This window comes from Abramis brama, assembly GCF_963993115.1.
Source record: "Abramis brama genome assembly, chromosome: 5".
NCBI lineage: Eukaryota > Metazoa > Chordata > Actinopteri > Cypriniformes > Leuciscidae > Abramis > Abramis brama.
In genome coordinates, this window is record NC_139967.1 from 12,175,730 (window position 1) to 12,198,995 (window position 23,266).

At 37.2% G+C, this 23,266-nt stretch overlaps 1 protein-coding gene across 4 annotated transcripts in view; it reads left to right on the forward strand.

Moving 5' to 3' along the window:
- The first annotated feature begins 232 nt into the window (after positions 1-232).
- The window catches only part of coro1ca (coronin, actin binding protein, 1Ca), a 48,168-nt gene continuing 25,134 nt past the window's right edge, over positions 233-23,266 (forward strand). Inside the window, exons 1-3 of one of the 4 annotated variants that reach the window (XM_084114700.1) lie at positions 310-423; positions 1,535-1,571; positions 19,757-19,956. In XM_084114700.1, coding sequence (XP_083970826.1) covers positions 1,535-1,571; positions 19,757-19,956 — 237 coding nt within the window. In that variant the 5' untranslated portion in view covers positions 310-423. Of the gene's footprint in view, positions 424-1,534; positions 1,572-3,027; positions 3,153-12,668; positions 12,790-19,756; positions 19,957-23,266 lie in introns of those variants that run through there. The other 3 variants (XM_084114702.1, XM_084114701.1, XM_084114703.1) reach the window with 3 other exon arrangements.

Sequence of the window (23,266 nt, forward strand, 5' to 3'; positions counted from 1 at the left end):
TCACTGTGTTATCACTATGATACTATCAAATTACCAATCGATGTAACTTAGTGTTCGCTGACTTCACTAAATGTATGACGTCCTCAGCGCTAAACTGGTTCTACTAGCAAGCGCAGTCACGTCGACGCTGTCGTCCACTGACTCCACACACTCAAGTTCATACCTGTTTACGCTCTGTGTGGGCAGGGCTAAGATTAGTATGTTCTGTGATTGGTGATCTTTGACGCCACTCATTGCCCATTTATCTAATCACGTTCTTTGTGGGGCGGAGAAAACAAAACAAGGCGTGGCTTCCGGCGAGTCTCGGACAAGTTGAGTGTGAGGCAGAGACATAGGGAACATTCGCGCGATCAGGGAGTGCTGCTGTAGAAAGCAAAATTAAAGTCGGGCTTGGAAATATTTTTTTCTACGACAGCTGAGAAGGTAAGAATAGGCGCAAACTCAATCTGTCACGTAATTTTTACAACATGAGGCAAAGATTGTATTGGTGTGCGTAAGTTTAAGAATCTGTCCATGCGAAAGGGATCATGGCAGCGTGGATCAGGCCAGATGGGCTGATCTGCAATGCTCAAAACGGGGGATTGCTTCAACAAATTCATGTTTCATATCTGAACAGAACTGCCATGCTTTCAGGGTGGATATGTAATGCTTTGATTTGTATGGATGGATTAAATAACCCAGTTGCCTCTGTGTTTGGGAAGCAAACCGCTGCTGCATCTGGCTCTCTCTTTTATAAGTTTAGAATATTTGAATTAATAATAATTGTAATAATAATATAGAATGTTGGAAACTTTTTTGTTTTAAATTTGTTAGTGTATAATGTTGTAGTCTTTGATTTGAAATCACTAGTGTGAAATGTTCGAATATTTATTTGCTGATCACATTAGAGGAACAGAGAGCGAGTGATCACTGAACAAATAAAGCTAAAGTTTAGCCACTTTAATTTGCCACACAAGCCGATGTGATATAGCTTAATTTTTTTTTGCCAACGCCTATTTTGGTTAAGTTGTTGGAACTGTCAGTCTAGTCTGGTTTGTCCTGTATTCACTGCTCAGAGCAATAATGAAAGTTTATGTCAGTATCACTGAAGTGTCAAGCCTAGGGACAAGTGTTCTCCAGCAGATATGCAGAGTCATCAAATTATTTTAATAAATCAATGAGTATGCAGAGGGAAATGTAGAGAAATATAAGGTAACATGTCAGTAGGCAAGACTTGTTTAAGTCAGTTGGTTTATCTTGTAGGTTTGGATTATCTTGTCATATCTGAGAGGGCGGATGCATTATAAACTATTTTTGAAACTTAAAGGGATAGTTCACCCAAAAATAAGATAAAAGCCTAAATTAGATCTATTCATCATATAAAGCCATCAGGTCTCTTCAGAAAATTTGGACTAAACCGCTCAATTTATATGGATTAGTTTTACGACCTCTTTATGAACTTTTTGAAGCGTCAGAGTGGTAGTTGCGTAGCTGTCAATGGAGGGACAGAAAGCTCTCAGATTTCAACAAAAAGATCTTCATTTGTTTTCCAAAGATGAGCGAAAGTCTTACGGGCTCGGAACGACAAGAGGGTGAGTAAATGATGACAGAATTTTCATTTTTTGGGTGAACTAACCCTTAATACAATGTGATGTCTGTGTGGAGGGTTTCTTAAAGGTGCACTCAGTAATTAACTTTTTAAAGTTTTACACAAAGAAATGAACAGAACTATTAAGAAATGTCATTGGTATGAAGAGATACACGTGGTATGAAGACTCAAGTCAATATCAGTCTTCTAGAAAAAGCAGTTTTATTCTACATGGAGTAGGTCGCCCCTTTATGGGTGCTGCCATGTTGACATCACACGATTGGTCTTGTCGTGACAGAGTCTCTAATAATAATGCGTCTAACGTAAAACGGAGCTGAGATTGAGAATAGAAGTGGGGCTTTTTTTTTTAAAATCTGAATAAAAACAAGATAAAAGTGAGCAGAAATTTGCTGAGTGTGCCTTTCATGCTATGTGGTTTCAGGTTAAATTTTTTTTTTTTTTTTTTTTAAGAAATTTTATAGCCTTCCATTTTCTTTAGAAGCACTTTCTTTTTTCTATGATTGCAAGAAGGTTGAAATGGCAAAATGTTTCTTTAATTTCAGTTAGAACTACAATAGCCTTTGGTTGTTTGGTTAATATTGTTCCATTCAGCATGACTCAACCTCAGGTTACTCTCAGTCCCTGTAATAATTTTACTGTACTTTTTACTTCTCGAATTAACCTTCAGTCATCTCAGAGGTCGGAGAACAAGTGTTTGGGCTGCTACACCCGGTTAGTGTTGTAGTGAATATTATGTAGCGTGCAGGGTTTTCTGTGGTTACCCATGTGTCGACCACACTGTAATATTGTCTGGCTTGTTTCAGTTTGACTCACTAACTTGCCAGGGCAGCAGGAAAGAATATAAAAATAATGAAACCACAAATACTGTGACATATTTTAAGGCATAAAAAAAGTTTGTTGAGACTTCTAAGAAATACCAGATATATTTGGATTGATGCTGTCTGTTTTCAGTATTTATATACTGGTTGTTTTGACTGCGTTTACAATTCCATTTCATGGATTTCAAATATCAAATTTTTTATAGAATGAGGAGGATAAAAGTACATTGTACATGGATAAACTATAGTACATTATGGTTTAGTTCTAGTTATAGCCCTTTTAGACCAGTCTTTGTTCTTGCTTAGCCATTGCTGGTGCATGATAGCTTGAGGCCACGCTGAAATCTCGACATGGTAATGTTTGGGCTGGCCGTCAGAATGCATCAGGCTGTCTATGCGTATGGACGTCATTGCATCGGCTACTCTGTGCCTGTTTCCTTGTGCTCCTTGGGAAATGGGTCAGGATGCTGGGTAAAATTAGTCAGGAGATGCAGGAAGTTGCCGCAAGGCTGGAGAGGATGCAGCTTCGGCAGCGTGTGTGTGTAAGAGAGATAGAGAAGAACAACTGGACATGTATAGGCAGAGGGAATCTGTTGAGACTTTTAAGGAAGTCTTGTTTCCCCTAAATGCAGACAGTTTCAGGTTGCATTTCACATTTACCAGATAAGGTTTTTGTGTTTGGTGCACGTCCTTTAGGCTGCATGCGTCAGAGTTGAGCTTTGCGATGGATATCTCATCATCAGCAGGTATGCAGGGTCAAATTCAACCCTTTTTCAAGACGTGCTTCGGCTGTCGTTATAAAGCATTTTCTTTGCATTAATTTTAACTTTTGTTGAGGAAGATTTGCCCTATGTCACATTGATTAATTTTTTTACGGCAATTAACGGGTTAGAAGAGTTGCTATGGAGGTTTTGACATCTCAACCTTTTTTTTATTCACTTTATTCATTGTTTCCTGCATGGCAATTAGCTGCATAGTCAAATGTCACCTTTTACAAGCCGTGAAAGCACATTCAAAAGTGATTGTGTCAACAAGATGGACTTTTTTTTGTTGATTATGCGACTATGGATCTTCAGTGGCTAAACAACAGATCTAGCTCTATTCTGAATGCTACCTTTCATGGTACTTTATTCGATATAAACTTTAAGCTGGTGTTGGTCGTCCGAGTTGTGAGTTTCATGTGTAGAAGCTTATTATTTATGCATTTAAGCTCATAACAGCAACACGCAAAGTATCTCAGGTAATGATTATGTGCTTTATTTATGGCTTTGCATGAGCTTTGCATGACTTGTATAGCTGTATTATTGAAAGTGACAATGAATAATTCACTTCAGATCTTGCAATTAATTTAAAGGAAACAAGAACTTTCAAACTGTCAACTCAGTGTGAACAAACAAGTGCATTCTATGACAAAGATTGTTTCCATCACTCAGTATGTAGTTTTAATAATGTTAAAATTGTGTTATATATTTATGAATTGTCCCTTATTAGAGATGCTAACAGTTAATCGACACTCATTCAGTCAGGTAGAACATGCATATTTCAAATTTAAATTGTCATATTTAAAGTTTCTTGCGCTTCAGTAAAATTCGAAGGCATGGAACCGTCGAAAACACCTAACACCTTGTCCTAACCAGACGCGATTCGATAAGATTCCAGCGACAAATAATTTGTCTGTCCACACTAGACGCGACGCGACTGCGAGATGCGTAAAAATCAATCAAAACCCACAGCCAATCAGAACAGTTTGTGGGCGGAGTCTCGCTGTAAGTAGTAAGTACACAGCACCAGAGAGTAATCTTGACGGCAATCGCAAGAAAATGGATAAGTAGGCTACATAATCAAATTCACAAATATTACACCATTTAAATATTATTCAAATACATAGGCTACTGAGTTACTAAAACAATCGTTGTCAAATAATACACTTGTTTGTTCACAGTTTGAAGAACGTTCTTGTTTCCATTTGTTTAATTTCAAGATCTGAGGTGAATTATCCATTGTTGCTTTTACAGCTACAAAGCTGGGAGCACTAAATGATATTCAAAGTCACATTGCATGGTTTTAACATTAAATAAAGCACATAAACAGTACCTGAGATTATCATTGCCACACTTTGTGTTTGTTGTTCCATCACGACGTTGCAGAATAATATAAAAATCCTTTTCTAAAATCGAATCGTCGCGTGTCGTCGTCGTGGCTGGTTAGGACAAAAACTCTGATTAACATGGAAAAGATATCGCGTGTCGCGTCGTGTAGTTAGGACACGGTGAAACGCTTTCTCTAATGTTAGACCTGATTACTAGTTGAATAGTTGGCTGTTGTTTAAACAATGTAGATGATCGCAGTGGCAGAGATTCTAATAGTTTGAGCTTGTGAAAGGCAGCAGTATCTTAGCTGAAATTCCATTACATTTGCCCTGGAGCAGGAATAGGATTTAGGAGGTGTCAACCCCCTTCTGTATTCCCAATGGCAAATGGCAGGATCATTCAGAGTGGCTCGTGACTCATCAGGCTGTTAGAATGCATTCATCATTTACTTGCTCTAATGTTGACCAAAACCCGTAGGCTTTTTCTACCACTGAACAACACACATTTTTGACGAATGTTTTCATACAATTGCAATCAATGTTCACCGATATTTTCAAGCCTGCAAAAAGACACAAAACAACATGAAAGTATCATAAAAGTGGCCCAAAAAGACTAAATTCTATATTCTCACTATGATTATAATATAATCTCCACTTTTATTGCATTTGAATTGTGCTTCTGTGTCTTTTTTAAAAACTTGAAATCGTCTTCCCTATTCATTTGTACTGACTAATTTGCATGGCTGATGCTTTGCCTTCTGTTTGCATATCTGAACCACTGATTGGCGAATGCAATATGGAAAAAAACTGATTTAAATGAGTTGTCAGAAAGGTGTGGGATTTATATTACAGCCAGGCACGGCTACCCAAAGCATTCCAAGACTCAAGAGGACTGCAAAATTAACTCTTGCCTAAGGGAACAGAAACTTGCTGTCACCAGTTGCACCATGCGATGAACCACACCCTGTCTGACGAGGAAGGAAGCAGAATTATCTGTCAGCGTAAGATCGTTCAGTACAAGCTAATAAACCTCAGACAAGTCTGTCAATTCAGTCAAGTTTTTGTGAAACTAGCTAAACTTCCACAAGGAGAATACGTTCATAATTGGTGTAATTGACTTTTGGCCTAAGCAGTGAGAATGTACAATTCATCACAAATCAGAGCATGAAAGAGCTTTTAATAACACAGGTACTCTGCCAATCAAAAGTTTGGGGTCTGTAAGTTTTTTTTTTTTTAAAATGTTTTTGAAAGAAGTCTCTTTGGCTCACCAAGGTTGAGATCAGAAATACAATAAAATGGTCAAATATTATTAAAATGAAGTGAAATAACTTTTCTATTTTAATATATTTTAAAATGTCATTTATTCCTGTCAGCTGTATTTTTAACAGTTACTCCAGTCTTCAGTGTCATATGGTCCTTCTGAAATAATCTAATATGCTGAATTGCTGCTCAAAACATTTCTTACTGTTTTTTTTTTTTTTTTGTTTGTTTTTTTTTGTGAAAAACAATTTCTTTTTTCGGGATTCTTAACTTTCAAAAGAACAGCATCTATCTGAAATAGAATTGTATTATTTTAGTAATAGTATAGTATAGTATAGTATAGTATACATTTTTCACCAAAAAAATCTGAACAGACCCCAACATTTTTAATGCTAGTGTATAGACCCTTACGGGGCTGCTTGATATAGCTGAGTATATAGTCACAGTGATTTTACTAGTGAAATAAATTCAGGCAAAATTATAAATATTGCACTGAGTTTTGAAAGCATGATTAAAATAGACAGAATATTTTATAGTCTCACGAGGCCAAGGGATGTGTCAAATTTAATGAATGATGGGCTTTCCAAGTTCAGTGAAGTTCAGGCCTGCAGATAAATCATCTCAATGTATTCAAATGCCTTTCTAGTTAGAGAGCGCATTGATCTGGATTAGAAACATCATGTCAACCTCTCCTGTGATGACATCAGGGCAGATTGCGTTGGTGCCACCTAATACTTATGTTGACTTTTGATATTGTTAACCTTCCCTCTGGGTTTAGTCTTCATGTCAGAGACAAACAGGATATGGCAACACTGAACGTCCTTAACAATGTTCTTTTATCCTTAGTCGTATACATCTGGGTGCCATAATGAACCCAGAAGTGTCAAATGAATTCTAGATATACAGGGCTGTGGCTGGCAGGAGTGAAGGGTGTGCTTGTGTTGAGAATATTTAAATACATTTTTTAAACAGAGCCATGTATGGTGTAAAATGGCTCTGTCTGACTACATGCAAAAACACTCTGCTTATCTTGTACTCACTTTCTTACACTCCTTCATTTGGAGCTGTCACACGCTCGGTCTTTTGCCTTTTTTCTGCCACAGCGTTCTCTGTCGGAGTCCAGCAATGTGTCTGATTTTATAGGAATAAAAAAAAGAGTTACATATGCAGTATAGGATGGGTCTATATAGGTAAAATTATTTGTGCATCAATTTTCCACTTTTATATAAAATTATGATTGATAACACAATATTTATTATTAAAAGTTATTAAATGCATTAAAAATTTATTATATATATATATAATTTATTTATCTTTTTCAAAAGAACTCTCTAAGGATGCATTTATATGATCTCAAGATACAGTTAAAATAGTAATATTGTATAATATTATTACAAATGTAACTATATATAATAGCTATTACATTTTAAAATGTAATTTTAAACCGACCCAAGTGTGCTCCAGGCATAAAACAGTGTCCGATTGGTCTCAGCACATTGTTCCTACCCACTATACCCTCCCACCACACCTGAGATCCAGTTTCCATTGGTTGAACTTTCAAATGACGTTGGAAAACACTGCGTCGTGATTGCAACGTGATCGGATCCCGGAGGTCCTATAGCTTTAGCCAAGCAGCATGTCATGTCACTCTGTGATCAACGCTCAAATGGAAGGCTGTGTCCTAGTAAGGCTGCATATCTCGGCTGCCACGTCATCAAGCACAGCTGAAGTCTGTCTCTATTTGAAGGATCCTTGGAAGACTACATAAGTCTATCTGTGAGGATTTTACAGATCACATTTTCATTTAAAGCAGGTCTTTTTCACAAATTCACACTACGAAAATAGAGCAGTTCTATGTCAGCAAATTTAAAGGTCCCGTTCTTCGTGATCCCATGTTTCAAACTTTAGTTAGTGTGTAATGTTGCTGTTAGAGCATAAATAATATCTGTAAAATTATAAAGCTCAAAGTTCAATGCCAAGCGAGATATTTTATTTAACAGAAGTCGCCTACAACGAACGGCTCGTTTGGACTACATCCCTCTACTTCCTTCTTTAATGACGTCACTAGAACCGTTTTTTGACTAACCTCCGCCCACAGGAATGCTCCCTCAACTCTACCGAAATTCGTTTATGTACTTGCGCACTTCTTATAACTTACTGTGTTTACTCAGCTCTTACGGTGATTTTCTGAAGTAAAACTGACGCTTCATCTTTTGTGTGATGTACAATAAACTTTATTAAACTCATCAGAGTACATGTTTGATCATCATTCAGACAGCAGACTTGTAGGCTATTAATAAATAATGGATACATACAAGCAGATGACAAATACGTTATAACCGTAATTAAACTACTAAACTATACCTGTTTCATCTCTATACAGCACTCTGACTCTGTAGGCATTATTGTCCGACTCGAAATGAACACCGTTACTGAGAGTTTCTGATATTATCATCATTCCGTGAGATGAAATTGTCCTGAGAGACTGAGCGCGAGCTCATGAAGCTCCGCCCCCTGGGTCGTCCAGCAGCAGCTTATTTGCATTTAAAGGGCACACACTAAAACAGCTCGTTTTTCTGAGCCCCAAAAAATGACAATTTAAACATGCTGTAAAAAATGATCTGTTGGGTATTTTGAGCTGAAACTTCACATACACACTCTGGGGACATCAGAGACTTATTTTACATCTTGTGAAAAGGGGCATAATACGGGACCTTTAAAAGCACTTAAGTGATGGCCATATTCCCTATATTCACTGTAAAATTAAGCTTCTAAGCATTTGATCGTTAATTTAAACAACCGTCGATTATGGGAATTTGTGTAAATTAACATCCCCATTTCATACCGATCAAGATCATACTGTTCTATGTAAAAGGAAGGGCACGTGTATTCTCTGATCAGCTTTTGGATAAGGCTTCCCCAGCCTTTACTCTCTCGGTTTCACCATGAATCCGGTAGACCAGTGATGCCACAGTGCTGCGTTACAAGGCTTCCTTTGTCCACTGCCGAGTTCAGGAAGTGAAGGAATCGCCTCAGATGGTTGTGGAGGCGGTATCACTCTGATTCATTGCCCAGAACTCATTGTGAAGTGAGAAGAGAGAGAGATGTTGGCTTTTCCTCTTGATGGTTAAATGAAAGCGTGATCAAGATCATCTTTAGGTGATATAATAGCAGCATAACAGCGATTCGTTTTCATTCAAGCATCTCAGCATCTGTTCACAAGGAGACGGTAGCTGGATTGAGTTTGTGGTCAGGGATCTGTGCATCATTAAGTGTCTTGCTCACAGTTCTTAGTTGGTATCCAGGTCAGGATTTTGACAAAGTAATTATTTTGTCTCACTCCTCATAAGCAGTAATCCACCTTGCAAACCTGGATCCATCTCGAAGCAGGTTACGATCAAACATTTTCGTCTGACGGACCCTTGTTTTCTTAATACTGTGTGGCTGAGAATCCTAGACCAACAAACTTGTTTTTTACCGCAGCTTGTTTTGGATGACAACAATTCTGGCCATCTGTAACCACTTTTGTTCATGTAGGCAGCCTACTAACATGGCTGGTGTGACCGTGTAAATTCCATCCTCGGTTCTTTGTGGTATTATTTGTGCAGATTTTAATGGGTGAGGAGTGTGAGAGCATGCCTCCCTGCCTTATTGTTCTCATTGTTCCACATTCCTTGGAAAACTGTCCAGCATCTTTCTGGACATTATCTGGAGTTTTATGCTTTAGTGCCCAGGGTTAAATTCCCAGCCTTAAAGCGTATAACCCAGAACACAAGCATGGCAAAGTGAAGTAGTTTTGCACTTCTTTTACTCTATGCCAGTATGTTTATTAGATGTTATCTGCATTTTGTGTTCACTTTGCTATAAATTCTCAATGTCTTTGCCAGGGTTGCTTGGCTACTTCTGATAGATTTTTTTGCATTCCCGTGCTAATGGTGACCCACACAAGGATGCAGTTGCGCACAGTTGAAGAAAAGCATTGCTGGATGCGCTTGGAATGTACATGGACACAAAGATCAGTTTATGGTCCGTATTGATTTGGCAGTAAGTTGGCTTGCAATCCTGCCAGGAAATAATGAGTAATTGGATTTGTTGAGTCTGATCACTTTATCGCTTAAAGTGATAGCACAACTCTTCACACACTAAATTATACCTCAAATCATGTGTCTTATTGCACCACAAATGGAGCAGAATGTGTTATCCATTTATATTTATGACTTTTGGTTATAGGTTTGTTCTACTCTGTAAAACTGTTATATTTATAGTAAAAAAAAAAATTGCAGCTCTGGTTCTAGACATTTACTGTAAATTATACCCCAACAATGTTTTCAGTATTACAGGATGGCATATTGGTGCCTGTATATTTTACAACTTATTTCATAGTGCTATAATGTTAATATAGCAATCTACTTGCACTACCAAATATCAGATTTTTACCTGAATTAAAATGTAATGATATCCACCAAAACTAAATGTAGGCTAACACAAAACATCCTATGTACATTAGAGATAACAAAAACGAGAAGAGAAGGACTTCTTGCAATGTCCCTTTACTGTTTTTCCACCATAAATTATATGGCGATTCATAGTTTGTTCTACCAAAAACCAACCATATACAATTTTTTTCACCATAAAGGGCAATTTAACTTAACATTTTTCATGTTGTATTGTTGATTAATAGTATACTCTTCATGTCTATAATAGCCTATAAAATATAATATTGTAGACATTAAGAATATTATCTGTCAATGTTTTTCATCCGATTTGTGAAATGTTTAAGAACAGTGTTTATTAGAACGTCCTGTACCTCGTAACTTTCGTAAAGGTCTTCTTTTCTTATTTTGCTGACAAAAGCACAAACTGAGGTAAACATTGACTTTTTCTAGTGCCCTTCAAAGAAATCACAGCTGCGTCTTGGTTTGTTTGTTTGTTGGAATTGTGCTGTATTGTGTAAGTGTGTTTTCACAGGCTGCATCAATGTCAGTTCCCTTAGCAAATGCAGTGTGGTTTTGTGCAGGGGAGGCTGGAGAGGTTTAACAAGGCTGATTCTTTGACATCGAACCAAATTGAATTGATAAATGACACTCATTTTGCAGTTAAGACAGTTATGAACCTAAGAGACCGTTATGACACTTTACTTGAACTGTGCTTGACATTTTGGAGAGTTTTCTTTCAGTGTTTCCATCTTATTTTTGCGCCCTGCAATTAGAGCATCATTATGAAATGACATTTGCTATTTGTTTTCCCAACAAATCCATGTTCAGCGGACTAAAGGTCAGATAATCACGGATCTGTTTTCGTACTAATTCTTTTATCCCTCGCTTTGTCCCCTGGAACATTTCTCACGCATTATATTTTGAGATTCAGTTCAGAGTGGAGTTCTATCATCCTGCTGTAAATTGATATTGTGTTGCTTGGCAATGAATTTGCACAATTATACTTTCCCTTTCTCCAGCGCTCTGAGACTCCCATTGTTTCCTTTTTAGGGGACATTTTCATTCCAGTCAGTGTCTTGCTGAATAAGATTCTTCAACATATGTGCTGACAACAATGTTGAACCTTTCAGCTGGTGATTATGGCCAGATTATGTGGTGAAATTATACAGGGGACTTTTATTTGTATAAATGGATGTTTTATGTCATTATGTAACTGTCTTGGATGGTCTATGTGGAATTTTTTTTTTTTATGACTCATGGAAGTGTCAAGACAGCTATTGTGTGCTGGAGTGATGCAGCATGTCGTGTTTTGTGCTAGTCGGAACATGGGCCGTTGAGTGAAGTCATTGTTTGTTAGCCTTTCCTTTGTGAAACCGATCACATCTTGGAGATTTGGAGTTAATATACGTCCGATGCCAAGCTTACACTAAAAGACTAAAGCCCTGTGTGCATTTAATATACTCAGTTTATTGTTGTCTGTCATGTTGCACTTTGATCAGTCACAACCATTCACTGTAGTTACAATCCTAAATGTCCTACCATGTCAACAAACAACACGTTAGTATAGGCCTAAGTATAGTGTGCAAGCTGCGAATTTAATTTTTTTTTTACTTTCGGGTTGATTTTATCTCTGGTTGCTCCAAACCTGCATGATTTTCTTCTCTGGAACACAAAAGAAGACATTTTCAAGAATGTTGTTAAAAATACAGTTTGGGTGACCATTGACTTCTATTGTATAGACAAAAAAACAACACATTTCTCAAAATATATTTTCTTCAGATGAAATAAACCAAAGTCTTAAAGGTTTAAAATGACACAAAGTTGAACTATCCCTTTAATACATCTAATGGTGGTGAGCTTCAGTTTTGTAGTGTGTGTGTGTGTGTGTTCTTGGTTAAAGTAAACTAAAACCCTCAAATTATTCATCATTTGGCAGGTTATTTGACTTATTCTATGGCTTGCCTCGGAGTGATATTGGTGGGCCTGTCTGCTAAAATAGACCCTTGTATTATAGCCTTTTTTGGCTGAAAATTATCTCAATGTGGTTCAGTTACACATCAGAGAGCTCTGCTTTGAGAGTCTCCGAGTCAACTGGGTACGTTTTGTACTTAAAAGGCCAAATTTACTTCTCTACTTGGTTCTACCTTTTTTTCCATTCTTTCCTGGTGTGGTATTTTGCTGGTGTTGCTAGGCGATCCATGAGTGTTTGTAAATAGTACAGGCTGGATTTCACCATGTGTTACTTGGCAGTACTTTGCTCTACTTTGACAACAGCAAGACTCTGCCTTCAGACAGCCAACCACAGTTCGACTACATGAACCTGCTGATTCAAATCTACGCAAAGTGCAACGCCCCTCTCTCTTTTTCCCTCACGCTACTACTCGTTTTTTCTCTTGCTCCACCTGGCTTGCAGCATGACTGCCAAGAGAGCCACAGTTGTGACCCCATGCTAACCTCTCACACAGCAGATGCAAATGTGAGGCGGAGTATCTGTGTATTGCATTCACGGAAGAGTTGTCTTGTGACATTCCGTTGTGCCAGTGTGTTGTAGAGACTAAACACCAGCTAAAGGATATTGGTGAGCAGATTGAGCACAAGGTCAGTGCGTTTCATCTGGATTCACAGCCACATGCCACGTTGGGTCTTCAGAGCGGTGCAGATGTCAAATCAAGTGCAGCTCTGCTAATTTATGGAGCAAATTCTGTCTCCACATGTGCATGTGAGAACTACCAAAGTGCAAGACAGACAAAAAGAGGAAGAGGAATCATTCCACTTGAAAACTTTTTGTACTTGTGTCATGCGTTTAAGTCAGCCACGGTTAATTTATTCCATTACTGAAATGGTCCTATAATTATGGGGTTACTGCGATTTAGTGAATGGTGTTTGGCTAATCACGTGATCTCAGTGTGGTAACTTGCTTTGTGTAAAATAAATAAACTTTTATTAATAATTATTCATTAGTCTATTGATATGACAGCCATTGGATATGACTCTTATGTGATTGATATTAAAGGGTTAGTTCACCCAAAAATACAAAATTACTCGCAGTCATGTCATTCCAATCCTGTATGTCTTTTGTTAATCTTTGAAACAAAAATTACAGTATTTTTAATGAAATCTGAGAGATTTCTGTCCCTCCATTGACAGTCCACGCAACCACCACTTTGTTGCTTAAAGTTCATAAAGAGATCGTAAAACTAATCCACATGAATCAAGCGGTTTAGTCCAAACTTTCTTAAGAAACTCAATCATTTTTATTGACACATAAACATTGATCAGAACCTAAACAGAAGCTCAACCTTACTTGCTTCTTGACGTGCAAGAACAAACCTCATTGGTTCTTGCGGAAGCTCAAACGTGTTGCTTAACAAGAGAATGAACCTCATTGGTTCTCGCAGGTCAAGCAAACATGCTTGAGCTTCCGTTTACCATATCTGATGTGTGCATTGGTGAATGTTTAATTTAATTTATTTAGACATAATGGCCAGTTATCAGCCATAACGTGAAAATAACAATCGGCTTGTATCGACCAGAATTTTAATATCACTTCATCCCTATCTTTAACTGTTTCTGGATTTACCCTATTGTATTTATTACATACTGTTTGTTTGCATAAGCAAGTACATTACCAAATGAATTGGTTAAAGGTGGCATTGAGCCAGGCTACATTGTCCAATTAGATTGAATTTAACACCTTGCTGTTTTAACTGAGAGAATCTCATCTCATTACCCATTGAGTTAGCAGTGTTGAACATGATCGGTTTGGGTCACTGTAAAAAGCCCATGGGTCTTTAGAATTTGAATGCACTTTACAAAGGTTCACTTTAAGTTCACTCCAGTCTTTACTGCGTTTTAATTGTTTGAGAACACCATTATAGACAAGATCTTTTCCGGAGCTGTTTGTGCGAGGTTGTTCTTCTGGCACGGTAAGACCATCTGATTATCACTTTATGGGGCCAAGTATATGACTATGAATATACTACAAGCACTTCTCTCCTCACACATGATCTACACTGCAAGCATAGCAATGTTGGATGCTTGAAATGATTTATAATGGAAGCGATTGTAGTTTTTGCCACTTGCTTCTGGTATAGATTGAGTGTAAAACTGTGATTCACGTTTGTGTAAGCTTTGATTTTATCTGGATTTTAAGGTGTGGCGATTTATGAATTTCACAATGGTGAGGTATTGCATTACATATGCTCTGAATTATACCTTTCTGTTTGGATTGTATATTGGGATTGTTTTATATCCGATGTAGTGATTGATTAAAACAGACAAGAGAATGCAAGCAGTGCCTCTGAATGCTCAAGAAAGCCTAATGTTTGACTGAACCTTTGCTGAGGCTTGAAAATGAAAAGTGTACTGAGCCAGATGAGGCATGCATGAAAAGGGATATATAAAGGGATAGTTCAGCCAAAAATGAAAATTCTATCAGTAATTACTCACCCTCATGTTGTTCCAACCCCGTAAGACTTTCGTTCATCTTTGGAACACAAATTAAGATATTTTTGATGAAATCTGAGAGCTGGCAAGTTTCGATCCCATAGAAGCCTATGGAGGAGTGTTATTATCGCGGGAAATGAGAATCTTTTTCTATTATTTTGTGAGCATGATGGAGCAAAGATGGAGTTGGTGACAGAGTTTGATTTCACCCTAGAGGCGATCCCGTGGATATCATGCAATTTGCAAACTTTGCATGAGAGTTACGCAGGTAAAGGAGTCTCAGACATGAAGGTGAAAACAAAAACTGACCGAGCTTTTGGCATCTGACGCTACACAGCACATTAAATCTCTCACAACGAGAGCGGAATCTACCTCAGGGCTGATAATGGTATCTAATTTATTGGCTTAATATTTTTAAATAATATTAAAAATATTTAAATAATATTTGAAGATATTTATATTACAAGTACTCTTGACAATTTGTGAATAGATCACCTTGCAATTCAGTTTTGATGTGGGATGTAGTTTTGTATTCTGTTTTATAATAATAATAATAATAATAATAAAAATAATAATAATAATTTAATACATTAATGGGAAAACTGGCCAATTATAATCTCTATTGTCAAAGGCATCAGCCATCGATACTATCGTCTATCGGCACAACCCTACTATACAAGTTACAAGATAAAGCTTGTTCTTGGTGATTTTGTGGTTTGTTTTCTTGTAGCTCTCTGATGATTCATTTCATTAGCTGCTTTAATCAACCAAGCAGTAACCAAGAAGAGAAGCGATCTAACCGTGACCTTCTGTTTCTCAGACTGTTTCTGTACATCCTTATTTGCACAAAAGAGAGTTTGTTGAACCTAAAGCTGCTTTTAGAGAAGTTTGATGTGAAGAGCCATCTCTCCTGCCCAAACAAACCTTTTCAGTTCCACTTTTGCTCCTTGAGACATTGCAGACAACTTATGTCTGGTGGACGGGCGACCTTGGCAGCTTATGGGAAATGAGGCAATGAAAGGGGTGGGAATGAGGAAACGGCAGCAGTTGAGTTTGTTTGGTGTAAGTGTGGTATTTCGAGTCCTCCAGCCGAATGAACCTGCTGCAGTGCCCGGTGTGAGTCCTTCTGTGGTGTGAGATGTAGCATCATGATTACTGATATAAGGTAGTCACAGAGTCTCTGACTAATGTGTTTGTTCTTCTAAAGCGGTTTAGGAAACATTTTCTGGTATTGCAAGCATGCCCGCATACATACGGGTCACCCGAGTTCGAGCTTGGCTCGTGCCATTTCCTGATCCCAACCCCCTTGTCTTATCATTTCCTGTCTCATCTCTCACTGTCCCAGTGTATAAAAAAAATTGCATAAAGTTAAAAAATAAAGAATGTAAAACGGGGTGTATATTTTTCTTCTTTTTTTAAATTAATATGTTTTAAGTTATGTTCCAAGCATTAAGAATGATTGGTTACAGGTGGAGTTGACAAAATAAAAAATTAACCCGATCTATTTTTGAAATGCATGTTATTTATCTTATTGCGAACAATTTATCCATCCACATGTATTTTTTTTAATCCAATAATAAATGCTGGACTCTAATCATTTAGTCTGCTTAAACCCCTCAAGCTCATGTTCGTCTGCCTCCACTTTTCAGTGCAAGTCCCCACCTTTTCTTTTTCCATAATCCATTGCACTCGGATGTACGTCACAAAAAAGATCTCTCGATACTTCCATTTCATGACTTTGAAACGGCATCTTCGGTGTCCTTTTACATTGGATTCATTCTTACTGGTCTATGTAGTTATAACAAGAAAGTCATGATGCGTCTTTTTTCCTCTAGTGATTGATAGCATGTTTTTAGGAAGCTGTGGTAAAGTTTTGACATGCAGCGCAGCAGATTAATGTCAGTTATTCGAACAGTGGACCTATCAGATAAGGAATAAGAATATTTATATATTAACATATGTTAGCAATGCTGTAAGGAAGTTAAAGTTGGCTTGAAATGGAAGTCGTGATTAGTCTTTTGTTCCTTATCCTGACGCATGAGTGAAACCGCTTCTCGAATAAGAAAAAATATAAGGCGAGACTTGATTTAGGTTGTCCCGCCCTTGTGCTGGTAAACACATTAGCAGGGAAAAGATGTCCTTAAAATCGGATTTGATCTTTTGACGTGCACACTGCACGAATATACTAGCCATCATCCTGCCATCGTTTCTCTTCTTGGTTTTAAAAAGCAGACTTAAAGGGTCACCCTAAGGTTGTTCCAAACCCGTATAAATGTCTCTGTTCTGTTGAACACAAAGGAAGATATTTTAAAGAATATGGGTAACCAAACAGTTGTGGGGCCCCATTGATTTCCATAGTATGGAAAGAAAATTGTATGGAAGTCAATGGGGCCCCATCAACAGTTTGGTTACCTATATTCTACAAAATCTCTTCCTTTGTGTTCAGCAGAACACAGAAATTTATATGGATTTGGAACAACTTGTAAATGATGGCAGAATTTTCGTTTTTGGGTAAACTATCCCTTTAATATTTATCTATTTCAGGCCCTGATCAGGACACAATGAGCACATGAAAATTTGTTATATTTATCAAGCCCCTTCCACACCCAAAACAAGGCATCTGTGGATGAGAGTCCGAAGCAAGGACTGCTGGGATGACATTGTCCTGCAGCACTTTACAGGCGATAAGTGGAACGAGAATTTTAGAATGACACGACAGTCATTTATGACACTTCATCAACAACAGCTTGTTCTGTGCATCATCCGGTGCATGTGCAGAAATTTCCTGTTTCGGTTTTCAATCCGATCAAGTGTTTACATGTCCTTTCGAATGGATTAGAAAAGGTTTAAACCACCCCTTGCAATCCGAATGAAATTTCAATCGGGTTTGGCCATTTGTGTCTTAAGATACTGGTCTTAGTTAGGTGAGGGGTGTTGAGAGAGAGAATTTGTAGCACGTGATTGTAGGGGTGTGACGGTTAGTATATAACCGTGAGACCGACGGTTATAGTTGAACACCGTCATTAGAACTCTATAACCGCCAAAACCGTTTTATTAAAATATTTTTTACAAACAGTTTTTATCATAGAGAATGTTTAAATACTAATTAAAAACAATTGTTAACAGTCTGTGTTTTTAATGGTCTACGTCGTTTCCAACTGTATTGATTCTTTGCCAAGTACCCCCTGACCGACCGCCAATCATTTGAGATAGAAATAAAAGCTATGATATAGTGATGTGCCATCATTATGAGATTTATTAAACAAATGAAAAACATTTGCAATAATAAACATTAGCAATGAACATTTGCAATCGGGAGACATGGTTTTTACCACTTAATGAATTTTTGTTTTGTAAATCGTCAGACATGATTTTTACCACTTCATTAAGTTTTGCTTTCTTTAAAGCGAATTTCGTTTTGTACAAATTGTATCTTAATTTTAATAAATGTTTCATCAACCAATTGCATGTATTTAGTAAATAAAAAGCAATATAATAACCGTGACATCGAGGCTCCGATGCGCCGCGTTCACTTGCATTGCATTGTGAAGTTGAACTAGAGCGCATCTCATCGTAAATGAATGAAACTCAGCGTAAGCCTATGCATTAAATATCTTTGCTGCATCCTTTCTAGAACAGACAAGGGCTTTCTTGCGGCTCGCATCAGCAGAGCATTGCATCGTCCATAGACCGCAAAACAATCAGCGGATGGCAGGCGGGTGTGGCTTTGAAATCTGGTCAAAAAATGTTGGTGCGGATGATGAGTTTTGTGATGCGGTTGCGGATGAACTAATACCCCATCCGCATATCTCTATTGATAACAACATTGAACACTACACAAATATTAATTTTATTCAAACTAAGCTCTATTATTATGCAACGCAGTTCAAATTTCTTTCTTAGTCAAACAGCCACACCCACCAACATGAACTGCTTCCTGACCTCATTCCCCACTGCTGTTCCCCAGCCTCAGGGCACCTCGTCCTCCACACTTCACGATTGACTGCTACTGGAACTACACTTATGCTTCTATACATAAGGATTGGATTTTGAGATGTGACCATTGAACTCAAGTCCAGAGAGAAGTGCTGTTTTTAGATGAAAGTTCGGGATCTAAAAATGTATTAAACATTACAAGGTCAAAACATATTTTTAAAAGTGAAATGTATGCCTGGATGAACTGTTCATAATCTATCAAAGATCTATAACATGATTTTAGAAAATAGATTAAGTCTACCATGTAAGATGCTACTAGAATCAAGCATAGTCTTAACTCTTGCCAAAACCTTTTACACCAAGATCATGAAGCTATTTATTTAAAATGTAGGTCTAAATGTGCTTATTTGGGTGTGAACTACATTACAGACTTCATCACATTGTTATTGATCCCCTGAGCAATGAGGTTTGTATTTAGCTTTTTTCCATATCTTTTTCATTGACAGTTTGTCTCAATCCAGCCCTAGTGTTTCTCCTGTTTTAGTTGGGCCTCAATTGTTTTTGTTGGGAAATGGCATGAAGGCAGAATGTTCTTGTTATTCAGGTTTGTTTGAGAGTTAAAGCAAGACAAGCCGAAACATAGTATAGAAACCAACGTGGTGTGTTGACGCTTATGTGGAGTTTCCGTGTGAAATAGGGTGAGTAATGTTCTCTGAGTGGGGATTTATCCTAGCTTTTTCCACATTCGGTATAGTGAACCCATCTGGCATGTGTGATGTCAAATCGAGCTTGTCCCACTTTAAACTCGCTTTGATTTTTCAGCAACACTTTTTGAGATGGATTTCATCATTATTCTTTATGCCAAACACTTTTAAATCATTTTAATATGGCAGTTACTATGTCATTTTGGAGTGCCACTGTTCTGCTCAGGTAATTATTAACTTTTAGTGCAAACGCTGCAGCGCTTGTCATGTTTTAGGATTATATTTAAACTAGCCAGTGGATTTAAGACGCTTTAAGACTGACATCTACTTGTCATTAACAAACGTTAGTATGAGTGGCATCTTAACCAGTTCAGATGGTGTTTCCTGTACATGGCTCATATCTGTTCAGTGAAAGCACTGAAGCGTTCAGGTCATGTGATTTGCTTTATTCATCATTCTTGTCATGTTCTTCTCTGCAGATATGTTCAGACGGGTTGTACGACAGAGTAAGTTCCGGCATGTGTTCGGCCAGGCGGTGAAGAATGACCAGTGCTACGATGACATCAGGGTGTCCCGGGTCACGTGGGACAGCGCCTTCTGCGCGGTTAACCCCAAATTTGTTGCCATAATCGTGGAAGCCAGCGGAGGTGGTGCATTTATGGTCTTGCCTCTTCATAAGGTGAGAGATCTGTAAAACTACACTGTGCTTAAATGGAATTCTTCATTCTATATCCATTGCATTTTATATTCATTTGTTTTAGATGGCTAGTCAAAATCTAGTTTGTTGACCAAACTATAAGGTGAGAGAAACAGGTGATGGGATGTTTTTTTTGTCATAATACTATGTTCTTGCTAGACTTTTAGTCATGTCAAGATGTGTTAATGTACACAACCGGTCAAATGTGTGGGGTCTGTAAGTGTCCAATGTTCACCAAGGCTGCGTTTATTTGATTAAAAAAACAGTAAAGACCATAATATTGTGAGTATTATTACAATTTCAAATAACTGTTTTCTATTTAAAAAATATTTATTCCAGTAATGGCAAATCTGAATTTTCAGCAGCCATTACGCATGTCTTCAGTGTCACATGATCCATAAGAAATCATTTTATTATGCTGATTTAGTGCTCCAGAAACATTTTTTTTTTTTAACAATTCAAAACATTTACTTAAAGTAAATCAAAGTAATGATTTCTTTAAAAAAATCTTACTGACCCAAAACTTTTGAACTGTAGTGTATGTACATTTTCAATTTCCACACCACTGCTGTGATATCTCACTCCACATAGCTGTATTTTAATCATCAAATATTTTCTGTTTGGCTGTGATGTTTTCAGTTTGCATTTTGTGAGGACACAAAATGTACGTGACATTTTGTGTAAGCCTTGAATGGTTTATAGGAAAAGTTGGTTATTGGAAGTGTCCAAGGAAGGATGTTTAGTTTAGTTTAAATATTTAATGACCAAATTTGTACATTTTAATGTGTTGCTTTGATCTGTGTGGAGTTCAGATTCTGTATGGAGATATTAGATTTTGACTTCTACATCTGAAGCTTTTTAACCCTCTGAGGTCGGCAAACGCGCGGGCGCGTTTTGCCGGATTTTCTCCACATTGTAGCACTATAAACTTAAATTACTCCATCATTTATGGTCATACAGAAAAAAGAAATATAAAAATCTGTGAATCTGTGATATTTCTCCTTTTGTATGTGTCCACTTACAATCAAATCAAAACATTGTGCTTTTGTAAAATAAAGAAAATAAACAGGGTGTGCGTTCTGCCTCTCTGTCGCGGTGAACTTTTTTTTCTTGAGCACGTCTATAAACTGAAACAAAACTCAGCGAATACTTGTCACACATTTATGAGCCATATACCTTTATAAACATTTAAGTGTGTACTTTTAAATAATCGGATTCAAAACGAAAACAAATATTCTCTGTTTACGTAATTTGTATAAAACCAACAAGATGTCCAGCTTCTCAAACGCTTGCTCATTACAGTTAATTTGGCCACGCCTACTCGCGCAAAAGATATTCACATGCAAATCTCCACATGGAACGCGAACGCGCTCGTTACCTCAACAACAAAACACTTCACTTCACTTTTCGTCGAGTTTGAAAGACGTGCCTGAGCTTACATTGGATTTAGGCTACCTCAGAAGAAGAAGAACGCGATCTGAAGACAAGAAAGATAAGGTAAGAAATTCTTACATAGCCTAGTTTGTTATTGTTGCATAAATGTCACGTCGCAGTTGAACTGTTGCTAGATATATGGGGAATATTATAATATTTAGACCCGTGTTTACTGTGTTTGTGGATATCTGCTCAAACATAGATATGTTTATGGTAACCATAATGTTTTATATTTGAGCGTGATCGCGTTTGAATGTATCATATTTTGCAAGCGATCGCGTTTGAATGTATCATATTTTGGATGAAAGCAAAACGCACCAAACGGCTTCATGTTTTTATTATTATCTCATTTCATATCATCATAACGGATGGAAACATTTGAAGTAACATGATAATCAATATATTTTTCTCTAGCTTAGTTGTTACTGAAATACTGAAAAAAGATTTATAGGCTGCTATAGGTTATTTATTGTTATTATTATTTTATCCGCACTGCGCATATACCTTATGCCTACAAGGCACAACAAACCTGGTGTTCATTTTATTATATATCGTTGGAAACGTGTGTGTGTGTGTGTGTGTGTATTCTGTGAATTTTAAAAAGGAATTTTAAAAAGAAATTTTATTTCCAAAATCGTGCAGGCCTTTCTCTTGATATCAGTATGTTCACTTTTTTTTTCAGGTCCCAGATGCCACTGAGGACTTCAACATTCACATGAGTCTCAGTACGTGAACATGGTAAAGTGAAAATCTTGGAAATGAAAGGTATGTACAGTGTTTTTAGGAATGGCACAAAGGTCTCTGTCTTTGAAGTGCTTTTTTGGCATTTGTTGTGTATCTTTGGATTATGTTGTGTTGTAAATAAATCCAAACAACTTAAAAGCCATTCTTTTTTAAATCTCCTCATTTACAGTATTGTGCAAGGTTGCTCAGAATGATAGGTGCCTGATAGCTCCTAATAGGGCCGTTAGGGGAGGTTCTTTGTCTTTCTCAGGTGAGAAAAGCTTACATATTAATGAGCTCTCGCATAAGGCTTTTTCACGCAAAACACGTCGTAAAAATTTTAAATCAATATATTGTCTTATCTGAATGAGCAGTCAGGGTGATTTTCACATAGTTTTGCAGCAAATATTCTAGGCTACGTCATACAATTTTCAAAAGTCTTGTGAAGAAATAATCAGTATGGGTTTCATGGCCTTATTTCAGTGAGAATTTTTTTTTGTATTTTCAAAAACCACGCATAAATGTCATTATCTCAAAACTACAAACTTTTACATACATGCTGTTGATATATTATTGTAGCAGAGTTTGTGCTGAATACAGTGTAATTAGACTTTAGCCATGAAAATGTCACAAGTAACAGATATAACCAGAAATGTCAGAGCATGTCAGAACACCTCCAGGGCCCAGAAAACAGCTCAGACCTCAGAGGGTTAAAGGGATAGTTTAACTTGTATTAAAATTAAAAAATGATATTTACCATTTACTCATGCCATTCCAAACCTGAATGCTGTTATGTTTTGTCACTGTGCTTCATAAGTTTTAAAGGAACTTTACACTTCTCTCTTCCATATAATGATAGTTCATAATGATCAAGAAGCTTGTCAAGCTCCAAAAAGGACACAAAAAAGGCAAAAACTTGAGTATCGGATTGTGAACACATCTTATGAGTCTGTAATTTTCAGTGAACCATTTGATTCAGTCTAAAATTCATACTGATTTGTTCACAAATCTGACTGATTTGGTTTTCACTTGAAAGAGGTTAAAAACTAAAATTTTAGTCTGTTTCTCACAGAATGATTCACTTTTATGGTTCTTTTATCCCTTTTGAGGCTTGACAAGACTTGGTCACTTTGAA